General features: G+C 40.0%; 2 protein-coding genes across 2 annotated transcripts; both read right to left on the reverse strand.

Moving 5' to 3' along the window:
• Positions 1-780: 780 nt before the first annotated feature.
• On the reverse strand, positions 781-6,013 carry LOC103368800 (protein wntless homolog). Its single transcript, XM_008297291.1, has 12 exons — positions 5,908-6,013; positions 5,508-5,771; positions 4,898-5,022; positions 4,427-4,582; positions 4,209-4,345; positions 1,987-2,155; positions 1,811-1,908; positions 1,657-1,720; positions 1,440-1,583; positions 1,243-1,326; positions 1,000-1,165; positions 781-881 (listed from the first exon to the last, which is right to left on the reverse strand). Exons 1-12 carry the CDS (start codon positions 6,011-6,013, stop codon positions 781-783), a joined length of 1,614 nt encoding a protein of 537 aa, XP_008295513.1.
• Positions 6,014-6,173: 160 nt separating this feature from the next.
• On the reverse strand, positions 6,174-10,701 carry dr1 (down-regulator of transcription 1). The gene is made up of 3 exons (XM_008297060.1): positions 9,607-10,701; positions 9,329-9,492; positions 6,174-7,441 (listed from the first exon to the last, which is right to left on the reverse strand). Exons 1-3 carry the CDS (start codon positions 9,824-9,826, stop codon positions 7,295-7,297), a joined length of 531 nt encoding a protein of 176 aa, XP_008295282.1. The 5' UTR covers positions 9,827-10,701; the 3' UTR covers positions 6,174-7,294.
• Between the last annotated feature and the right edge of the window lie 1,011 nt (positions 10,702-11,712).

Consider the following 11,712-nt stretch of genomic DNA (forward strand, 5'->3'; position numbering starts at 1 on the left):
GATAAACATGAGAAATTAAATGAAACACAACGCACTCATGTATTGTGAACTGCTTTGAAATATTTATTTTCTTATTAATCAGTTTTCAATCAAATATAATCCCTACTGAGTCTAAACACACAAACAGACACAGGTTACACTACTGTCCTCTGTTGTTTGGGAAAGTAACTTCTTAAACATACACTTTTTTTTAATATATCAATTTATACGTCCATTGACTTCAACTATCCAAAAATAACTCCTCTGCTTCTCTCATGTTTTTATTGGACAAATGGAGAAAAAAACCCCAAAACTAAATATTGAGAGGAGTGGAAACCAAACACTGCATATCATCACAAACCCACAATGCCCACTGTAAAGCATGGTGGTGGCAGCATCATGATGTTGGAATGCTTCTTCTCAGCACATCCTGGAAGGCTTGTTAAGCTGGATGAGTATATGAATACAGCAAAGTACAGGGAAGTCATGGAGGACCAACTGATACAGCCTGCAAGAGAACTGTGGGGAGAAAACTTGCTTTCCAGTAAGACAATGACCCAGAGCATACAGCTAATTAAGCAGCTTATTTCTGAACCTCATAACAAACTAGTTTTGTGTAGTCAAGCTTTCTCCATATTTCCTCTCAGTGCTGCAGCTCTTGTTTATTCTACTAAACTGACTGTATTCTACACTGACTAATATGAACACTGTTTAGAGTGGACAAAAAAAAAAGGCAAAACATTCAAGAAATGGCTTTAGAATAAGGAAAAAACACACAAAAAATTGTTTCTTAAACTGCAGTTATTCCTCAGCCACCTTCCCGGTGATCCTGTAGGCCTCCGTCGGGCCCTGCTCCCCACATGTCAGCTGTGTTTCTTGGCTTTCCGGCTTCTCTGTCATATCTGTAACACAATCTTAGACAAACAGTTCTTGTGAAGGAACACATCTGACGTATTTACAAAGCAAACACCTCTAGTCAGTTGCTTGGAGAGCTGACCAAACAGTAGGCCTGTTACACACCTGCGTGTTGACCGTCTGCAGACTTGCTTCTGCCGCGCTTGTGTGACGGAGCGTAGAGGAAGATGATGGTGAAGACGTACAGGTTCCACATGCCGTAGATCCCGGTGAGAAAAGCACTGTGGACTTGGAGAGTGTAGTCTCCCCAGTGCCAGTGACCTTCACTGACCTGGTGGAAGAAGGAAACATTTTGAGTTGCATAAGGAGCCCAAACATGGTAAAAAAAAAAAAACATTTGATGCTTACTTGGTTTAAGATGAAGAAGATGACGGTCATGGCTGCACACACGAGAGTTAGCAGCATCAAAAACTTAAACCTGAAGATTATACCCTGCCAGAATCAACGAGAGTGTAAAAAGCAGACAGGGTTTTATTGAATCTAATTTATACTCAGGTTTGTCACTTTTCATTTGTGACTTTGATCTGAAAAGAAACTAATCAAACCTTGTAACGCAGCCGCCTCGCCTCTGGCATTGCAGGAAGCTGTTGCATCTTCCCACCAATGTTCCTGAACACACAACACACCATACGACACAGGGAGAAGAAATAAAGACAAACGGAAATGGCTGCCACAATAATGAAAGTAAACTGTGGTGGCAGCTAAGGAAAAAGCTTGTCTGTCATCGAGTTCTCCCCATTTAAGTGACTTTCAGAAGGATACTGCAACGTTCGTCCCAAAGTCTGATCCCCACATACTGTAGAAAGGATTGCTCAAATGAACCCCCCTGAAAAAGAGAGACAGCTCATCACTATTACAAAAACACAAAAGATAAAACAGTGACATGCAAACCATTAAAAAAAATAATAAAATTTACCTTTCACTCAGGTCAAATATGAGGAGAATAGATGAGCCAAACACCACCAGCCCGACTTGCCACCAGTACGCTGAGAGCCGGTTCCTCTGACTTTGGTCCTAAAGGATTTGACAAAACAAGCATCAACTGGGCAGAAAAGTGCAGAGAAAAGCTGAGAACAAGAACGAGATGCTCACCATGAGGTGTTCGCCACAGAAGACGATCCAGAAACAGAAGAGTGCAGAGTAGAAGGCACCCTGCTGGGCGTCCTCCAACAGCAGCATCCACGTCCACTCGAAGCCCAGAGACAGCCACTCCACCGGCACATTCAGGAAGGTCATTGAGACACCCAGAGCAAAAATCACCCTGAATAAGGCCAATTCGGTCAATAAACAGCCAAACTAGCTATGGGAGCACTTATATCTGCTCTAAAAAAGAAACTCATTTTGATTTGCTGCAGGCAGAATAATGACCTAGTTTTAGGCAGTCGTGCACTCAAGCAGGTTTCATTTCCTCTGCTCGCCTCATGCCACCCTGCAGCATTTTCTACCTCTTAAAACTATGCCAGAAGGTTTACCTGTGGCTTCAGAGAGGCTAACGGAGCCTGGGATGCACTCAGATTTAAGAGCAACAGAGCTGTGTTGTATAACTTCACTCTGCCTTTCAACAAAGATAATCATGTGTTCAGTCTGTAAGAATCATACCTAAAGCTGGAGGAATTGTTTGAAGGCCCAAAGCGTTAATAACTAAGAATCAATTACAGTCCTTGAACCACAAAACCTGCCAGTTGACTTGAAAGGTATGTTAACTTTCAAAAATGTCCAAAATGAAACCATTTATCAGAAGCAGACACAGTAAAAACAAAATCGTCAAATTTTCAACTTTCCAACGGTCCTTGAACTAATCATATGTTAGATACAGTTTAGTTGTACAATAAGGTGCATTTGATGAAATGTGATGATTTTAAGTTTACGTTTGGTTAATTTTCTCAAGTCTCTTTAGAAAAATTAATAAAATATTTTTTTGTATTAATAATGTTACACATGTTGATTCCAGTTCTAATTTCTTGTAAAACAACTGAGAAAGAAATTAACCCTTTTTTAAAATTTTCTTTTATTTTTTATGATTTATGGCATCACGACTTTGCCACACTGTACACATACATTTTGTATAATATGGCAAATGCACAGTGCTCTCCAGCTTTAACCTATTTTTTTTTTTTAGCACCCATCCGATGAAACGAATAATACAAAGTAAAAGTGCAAAATATGTGCAAAACATGAAAAAAATAAAGAAATAAATTGTGAAATATGTGCGACACAGTTCACATTCAGTCAGCTGGAAAATTCCAAAAACAAAACAATTTTTTTAAAAAGTCTTGAAAAAGTGAGTTAAGAACTTTTTTTGTATTCATGTTTATTTAGAATTACTTTGTATTCATCATAAAGTGCTGTTCGCCGATCTAATATGGAAGACCTCTGAGTTCTGTATGTTTGTACCTTTAATACTAATGTTTAATTGTTGAGAATGTACATTTTTGGATTCTTTTAATTGTCAAGTTTTACCAAAAGACCAAATGCATTAGAATTTTAGAACTTTGCACAGTTTGGTTAACTATTTAACTATTTTATTACCAGTTGCAGCAGCACCTTTAGAATTTTCTATATATATTTATTAGGGATGTACAATATATCGGCGACCACATCAGTATCGGACGATATTAGTGCTTTTTCCGCTGGATTGGTATCGGCCTGATGAACAAATTTAGCCAATGATTGTCTAACATTAGTGCCTTTGTCTCTACATTTGATATTGCTGCTATTTCACATGTTTTTACTTAAATGGTCGTAGACTTAGAACATTAAATATGTTAAAATATGTTAAAATATGTTTTACTTTAGTTTCATAATAAAGAAGACTATGTGGTCTAATTTGGGCTTCTTTTGAATGGTTTTCTCATAAGGCGTACTTGTACTCATTTTTTTGGTGTGAACAAAAATTGAATATCAACATCGGTAATATCTGTTATCAGCAATATCAGAAATCTTAACATCGGTATCGGCCAGAAATTTTAATATCATGCATCACTAATATTATACTGCATATGTAACATTTAAGTAGTCTTTTCACTAGGCTAGGAGGGATTTTGGTTCCTATCTGCCCTTGTTTATGCTGGCAGAGATGTAGTGTCTTGGAGTAATGTGCTGCAAGAAGTAGAGGTTTAGAGGTGAATTGCATGCTGCCCTGCTGTCTTGATTACAGATGATTCCAAAAAGAAACTGTCAACCACAAGCCAGACAGTCTGGAGAACACCACCCACTAACATTTAGTTCTATTCTTCATGTAGCTGTACACTAGTAACGTTACAAAGTCAAAGCAGTTGGTTCAGTTTGTATATTTCTTCCCTACTGGAACGTACTTTTCCAGAAGGACTGGAGGTCTTGCCATGATGCTGATCCTGCGCCAGTACCAAGCTGTCGCCGCAGATATCCAGGGAGTGAACACTGTCCTCATGCTCATCCACACTTTAGTGAAGCCCCCGTTCTGGTGGATACCCTGAGACAAGAGGGACATCTGATGTTTAAATGCGGCCTCTGGACCATATAATGGAAGTTAAAGCATAAGAGTTAACCTCACCACTATATGGATGTCCTTTATTTCTCCAATGCCGACGTTCATCGTGTCATTCACCGGCAAGCGTAGATTAAGTAAAAAATATTTGTGGGCCACACTTCCCATTTCCATCAATGGTACGGGGTCACAGTGATAAAAGCGACCCTCATTTTCATATGTCTGCAAAAGCATGGAAGTTGTTAAGCAGACTGATATATGCGATTATTATTAAACACAGGGCTGCACATTATATCTGCATCGCAATGTGTGCAGCTTTTACAGCAGTGATTCACTTAAACTCATCATACTATGACTTGTTTTGCTAGCTGACACAAAAACAAAACTCACATGGTTCAACTTTTCAGTGTCTAATCCAGAAAAGAAGTTTGTCTGATATCATTTTCATGTGGCAAAATGTAGCACAGAAAAGCAAGATATCAGATTTTTCCCAATATAGTGCAGACCTAATTAAAAACAGTCCTACATGCTTCTTACCTTGGGGACTGCAAAAGTGCACTTGAGCGGCCTCTGCTCCACTGAGTGAAACTTAGTAGTCCACTCAGACTTCAAATCATCCCTGTATGCCAGACGAGCATCAACAGTGACGATAACGTCATCCTCTGCACACACAGGAACATGATTCAGTTTAACAGACCTCCATCCATCCATCCATCATCTATACACCGCTTAATCCTCACTAGGGTCATGGGGGGCTGGAGCCTATCTCAGCTGACTCAGGGTGAAGGCAGGGGACACCCTGGACAGGTCACCAGTCTATCACAGGGCTACACTTAGAGACAGACAACCAAGCACACTCACATTCACACCTACAGACAATTTAGAATCACCAATTAACCTCAACATGTTTTTGGACTGTGGGAGGAAGCCAGAGAACCCAGAGAGAACCCACGCTGCACAGGGAGAACATGCAAACTCCACACAGAAAGATCCCAGGTGTCCTCACCAGGACGCAAACCGGCGACCTTCTAGCTGCGAGGCAATGGTGCTAACCACCGAGCCACCTGCAGCCTTAGTTTAACAGACCTCCTTCGTAAAAACAACAGCTGGAGAAATATATTATGTACATTTCAGAAACATATCTTACCAATCTGATTGATCATTTTGAACGCAATGTCAAACTGCAGAACAGCCAGCATGTAGTGAAACCAGGGGCTCATCTCCTTGTTGGGAAGAGGTACGTGCACAGCAAAAACAATGTCATTGGCATCCAGGATTTTGGCCAAAGGCTCGTCAAAACTGTGGACCTGCTGGCACCGGTTCGAACCCCACGGCATGAGCCAGACGCGCGTCCTGTGGCGGTTGATGCATTTGGTGGCCAAGTAGCGTATGGCACTGGTGGGACTAGGAGCTATGGCAAAGGAAATTAATAGATCGGCGACATGTTGGAGTAAATCTGGCGAAAGCTGCGTTTTGGTGCACTTCCAGGAGGATTACACTCGTCTACAAACAGCTTGCTATTTAATTTAAAAGGTATAAAAACTTACCAATTAAAGCTCCCACCAAGATGGAAAAAACCTGAAAAACAAGAATAAAGAAACCAAATAAAAGCAACTTTTTAGTGCTCATGTTTTCTATGATCGCTCCTGCCATTTCTAAAGGATAAAATGAGAGACAATGACAAGCCGAGTGCTCCGCTGCAGCTGGTCGACCTGCTCTCAGACATCTGACTGTCCTCAGGCATACATCGAGACATCGTGGTAAAACAGCACATGTGCAGAAGGGGGTGGGAAAAGAGTACAGAACAACTGTGTATAAAACGTGATTCCTTTATTGCTTAAAGAATACAATTTTGTAGTATAGGCAAGTGAATGTGTATCACAACTAGGTTACTTGTCTTTACACTGAGGATTGACCACAGTCACAATGCAAATGTTTGATACTGCGCCCGAGGAGACGGGAAACAACAAAATCTGCCTGGATATCAAAGCATCTTACAAAGTTATAGGTTAATATTCCTCAACATTGGTTACACTGATCTGGAGTCAGCAATGAGAATCACATTCGCACCTACACCTTTAAAAAAACACAAACTCTGGGTTGTTAGTCTGTCATCTATCTTTGGTTCTATGAGACAAAAATGTTCAGTTTCTCAAAGGTGTAGCTAATTACCAATACTGTGGGTGGTTCAAGGTAGATGGAAAAAGCAACAGAAAGTATCTGGATGAACTAAAATTAAACAAAATATCCATTTATTTCTCTACTTAACAGAACAAATTCAATATTCACAACCCCTCAAATGATCCACTGTTGAACAAATATACCAATAGGGGGGTTAAAAAAAAAAAACAACAACCTTTCTGTAAAAACGACCATCAAACACCAAGAAAGGAGGAATCAGATGCTCTGGAGTCATTCAAGAGCAGCTCTCCTAAACCACTGAATGTGATCTAGCCCTACAGATGACATAAACAAGCTATCTGGTGCAGTACCGGAAGTAGTGAACACTTGCTGCATTATCACCGTAATCCACCGACATGTGCCAAACAGCATCTGCCTTCAGTGTGTTTACAACACATCCAGAAATCTACAAATTACTGACAACAGAATATCAAGACATAGTTAAACAGAAGCAACTAAAAAAAAAAAAAAAAAAAAAAAAAAGAGGGGGCAGATGAGAGTAATCAAAAACTTCAATAACAGTCTTTCAAATCCAAATCATTTTCAGGTACTGGCATCTAAACGTGTGGCTATCTTGAAATCCTCCTTGACGTTTCTCTTTGCTGTCCGTTCCAAATGTGCATTTTCCATGTTTCATCGATGTATACCAGCAGTCAAACATGTCTCATGTCTCTGCCGATGACAGCACTGGGAGAGTTGCGTACCAACACTCTCCCAGGAAGGGATTCGGACAAGTTGAACGGTGTCCTGGGATCACATGTCATCCTCTTCGTCTTCATCCTGAGAGGAACCGGCCTGCTGGGCGGCGCTGGCAGATGCTGCTGCCATCTGTGCCTGCTGGGCAGCCTGCTGCATCTGCAACCACTCCTGCTGAGCGAGCTCCGCCTGCTGCTGTCGCGCCTGCAGAAACACAGAAAAGACAGATATGAGACAAGGGAAGCGAATGAAGAGTTTAATAGGCAATTAGAGAGGATCAGGATGGCGATTTGATGTCTAATTAGAGCTCAAACATCACAGTGCTTTTAATTCACACACATAGTTCTTCGTAGTCTTTGTGAAAGTAGTAGGTGTCCCACGGGGTTCAATCTTAAGGCTTGTGCTGTTCACAAACTTTTACTGATTACATTTTCTTGGATACGGTTATGTTACATGTACATTTTACTGTTCTTCTTTAAGTTGATTCATTTATTTTTAAATATTTAAAAAACTTATGTTTAATTATTTTACTAACTTGTTGCCTTTTCATATTTTTTATTGTTGTTAAAGTTTATTATTTGTGTTCCTGCATCTTTTATGTTCTTACTTGGCTACATTGCAAACTAAAACTAGGCCTACATACCTCACTATACTCTGCATTTAAATAAAGAACGAATATTTAATATCACGCATTACACTGTATGTATTGTGCACAAGAAAATATTCACAATAAAGCCTTATGCAACACATGACTGAGGCTGAGTTACATTATTTTGTTGCTGCAGAACTCAAAAGTCTGTAGCTCAGACTAACAGAACTTTAACTTTCAAGACCACAATTGCAGGGATATCGTTAAATTGCCTGTTAATTGTCTGACTGAGCTGTTACCGTCATTTTTAAGATTGGAATTAAAAATATTTTTGCTCCAAAAACCAAAAACTTGACTCATTTCTAATTGGAATGTCTTGATGTCATTGTTTCTCCCCACCCTTGTTCTGGGAAGAGATGTCAGTTGCGTCTTGTCTAATAAACGGTTGCTGCCTAAACCACAAAAATTTCATCTGCAAAACAAGACGCAACACTTACTGAGACGACTGGGACCACATCAAACATTTGTTCAAACTTAGAAAGGAAGCAGAAAGGAAGATAAGCGACGTGTAAATGGTACTATTATTGCCAATTAGCAAACATTAACAAACTGCCTCTGCAACGAAACTCTTCAGAAATATTCACTGTGTCATGTATGTAGTGTGGGTTTTACACTGGTCTCTGGTCTTGGTTATGACAGTTTTGGTTTAGGTGCTCCTGACTAAAGCGCTGTGATATTGATTTATTTATAGTGCTGCAAGTGTTTTAGATGGCTGTCCCATGCATTAGTTGACAGTGTTGTGCATCTACGCATAACACGCCCAAAGTAAACATGCTCATAATCTCTAATTTACTTAGAGAGCAGCAGCTGAGCTAAGCAAGTTTGCATTGGAAATGTCTTAGCTAGATCGCAACATGAAAATCTTGCATCTTTTTCAAGCATTAGGCATTTCCTGCAGAAGTTAATACAACCAACCTGCCTGCCTACCTACACAGCCCCTGCACACGGGCCGCGACGCTTCAGCATGTGTAGCTGGGACACTGTGGCAAGAGTATATCCACAGTAAAGATATGGTCTGACGTTTTATGACTGTCTTACATTTATTTTTAAGCAAGGTTCAAAGATGTTCACATATATCTCAATATATGCAATTAAAAACGAGGGTGGCAAACTCTCGAGGATGTACCAAAAGGCCAGTGTGCAATAATATTAACCATAAAAGCTGCAACAGCGTCAGGCTTAGTAACTTTGACCAACACTAATCTATGAAGTTTGTCAGCACGCACACTCCATTTTCTGAACGTATATGAAAGCAAAAGCAGTCCCCACAAAAGATAACTGTGCAAAATGTAAAGCCATCGTCACATTTTACACCACGGCTCTGCATGTCTGTTTGCTGTGAATCCGGTACTCAGCTCCTCATTTCTGCACTGTAACTTGGGGATTCTCTTCCACAACATAAACACATGAGCACTTGCATATTTTGTGTTTGTAAATCATACCTTGGCAAACAATTCCTGTTGTTGTCTGAGGAGCTCTTCCTCTGGGATGCCCAGGTTCTCCAGTCGAGAGCTGGCCTTCCTCCTCTTCAGGGCAACTGTTTTACACTCCTGCAGGACGTCTTTCACCTCAGTGATGTAAGATGCGAAACCGAGGCTCTCTAGGGCTGTGAGGCGAAAGTGTAATAATTACTTTCTGTGGTTTAAAGCTCCCTACAGGGACAGAGACACACCCCCCTTACCAGCTGTACTCCCCCAATACATCTGAGAGCAGGTCTCACCGTTGATGACATGCTCGGGAGATATGGTCTTCTTGTCAGACTTGTTGCATATTTCATTGGCTTCCGAGGATATGAGATGGATGAACTCTGTGCAGCAGTTAACCACAAGCTCCCTGGCGTCGTTGGCCACTCGTACGTTGGGGAGAGTTTCTTTGATCATCTTGTTGATAGCTGCTCTCGGAATGGTGAGGTCGTCGTCGTTTCCAGAGGAAGAAGCCATCGTGGCAGGCAAATGACCACAAACCAAAAAAGAAACCGAAACTCCCGATTCCTGGTTGAGCGGGCAAAATAGTTACGAGAAACGCCTTCTTGAGTCGGTGTAGTTAATGTACCGCATCCAGGTCAAGACAGCGTCAACACTAAGTTAAATGTCATGAAGCAATGAGACGTTTCCTCAAACTTAGCCGGCTGCTAAGTTAGCTTGCTAACTAAGCTAATCGCTAACTGTAGGCGTTACACCAAACGAGGCGCCGTTTCAGCAGACCAGCACCCTCACACGGAATGTGACAAAAAAATTAAAGGTCCGAGAAATGTTGTAGGAGAACACAAAACCGTTAATACTGACGGTGGGGAATTCTTAGCTAGCTAGCTAACAAGCTAACAAGTAGCCGTGGTCCCTGTCAAAACGCAGAAGACAAGTGGCAGCGGAGAGCATGGCTAAAGCTAGGCTAACAATGAAGTGCCGCTTGCATGTGAAGCGAAATAGTTCGCTTCACAGAGACAACGGACCCGGTAACACCGCCACAGCACGGCCGGTTACTCTACCTCGCATCGACAAACGAACCAAACATTTTAAACAAACTTAAAGCTAGTAGAAGTTGATTTATAATTATGTACTGTGGGCAACATTAGCTTTAATTTGTCCGGATACAACGTCAAACAAAGAGCCGGATTCGGTGCGTCACCAGGAGGCGTTTCAAGTCGCCCTGCTAGTGAGTACCGCCACCTACCGGTCACTTAGAGAACTACACGTTGTACTTTATTTCCTTATTATGTTATGTTGCATTAAAAATATTTAAATAAAACCAGTTAGCTCATAAGGAATCCCGGAAATTTTTTGTTTTGTTTAGTTTTCATGGAAAATTTTGTAGTTCTAAAATTAGTCAGGTTAAGCTCCATAATTACTATTACAGTGTTTTATACAGTCGTCCTCAAATGTATTCAGACCCTTCCATTAAAGAAAAGGCAAAATTCACAATAATCACTCAAATAGCTAGAAACTGAAAAAAATAATAATAAATAAAAAAAAAATGCTAAATTATAATTTAGTGAAGAGCACTTTGCTGATGAGCAGTGGACCAAAATCCAAATACCTGTCAACAGGTGCAGAAGTCTGATTGAGAGTTACAGAAAACACTTGATTGCAGTGATTGGCTCAAAGGGTTGTTCAACAAAATGTTAGTTTATGGGTCCCATCATGCTTGTTTGCTTGTTTGTTTGTTTGTTTTTTAATGTTTCTGTTGAACCACAATTCAAAAGCAATGTCATGATTGTCATTAAAGTTATTACTTTTGTTGATTTCAACTTATTGCAGTGACAGTTGTTTTTTTCCTTCTTTACTTCAAGGGTATGAATACATTTGAAGACGACTGTAAGTATTAGTATAGCACTAATATAAATAGTATTTCTAACAGGGAATGTAAGTCTCACAAGTCCCTAGAATGGTTATTTAAAGTTTCAGCTTAAAATACTGCCTAGATTGTCAACTTTACTATACCTATGTATACCGATAGATGACAAATTTCTGTTACTTACAATTGGTTTTTTTTAATCTACATAACTAATAATGCTGTAAGGTCTTAGCTTTAATGTTTGTTAAAGGCAGGTAATGTTGTATTTTTTATATCTTTGTAAGGCTTTGATCCCTAATAATTAAATAACTTAGGTAACACAGTGAAAATAATTTGTTGCAGCTACAACACCTAAATCCTGCTTTTATATTAATGCATCAGTAATAATAATGTAATGCCGTTTAACTTGACAGTCATAGGAGATATTTTAGTTGTACTTTTAATACTTAAGGTACATTGTTTTGATTATACACGTACATTAAAAACATTTTTAATACAGGGCTTGTGACAAAGTATGTAAACAGTGTTTTATTAG

The sequence above is a fragment of the Stegastes partitus genome, unplaced genomic scaffold, assembly GCF_000690725.1.
Source record: "Stegastes partitus isolate 25-593 unplaced genomic scaffold, Stegastes_partitus-1.0.2 Scaffold25, whole genome shotgun sequence".
In the NCBI taxonomy this organism is placed as follows: Eukaryota; Metazoa; Chordata; class Actinopteri; family Pomacentridae; genus Stegastes; species Stegastes partitus.

Bases quoted from the DNA above. Each gene is read 5' to 3' on its own strand.
- LOC103368800 (XM_008297291.1), bottom strand. From the start codon at position 6,013: ATGGCAGGAGCGATCATAGAAAACATGAGCACTAAAAAGTTGCTTTTA. The intron at 1,909-1,986 runs GTGAGCATCTCG...CAAATCCTTTAG, and splicing joins TCTGTGGCGAACACCTCATG to GACCAAAGTCAGAGGAACCG. The intron at 1,166-1,242 runs GTAAGCATCAAA...TTCTTCCACCAG, and splicing joins TCTTCTTCATCTTAAACCAA to GTCAGTGAAGGTCACTGGCA.
- dr1 (XM_008297060.1), bottom strand. From the start codon at position 9,826: ATGGCTTCTTCCTCTGGAAACGACGACGACCTCACCATTCCGAGAGCA. The intron at 9,493-9,606 runs GTGAGACCTGCT...TTCGCCTCACAG, and splicing joins TCCCGAGCATGTCATCAACG to CCCTAGAGAGCCTCGGTTTC. The intron at 7,442-9,328 runs GTATGATTTACA...GTGTTTCTGCAG, and splicing joins AACAGGAATTGTTTGCCAAG to GCGCGACAGCAGCAGGCGGA.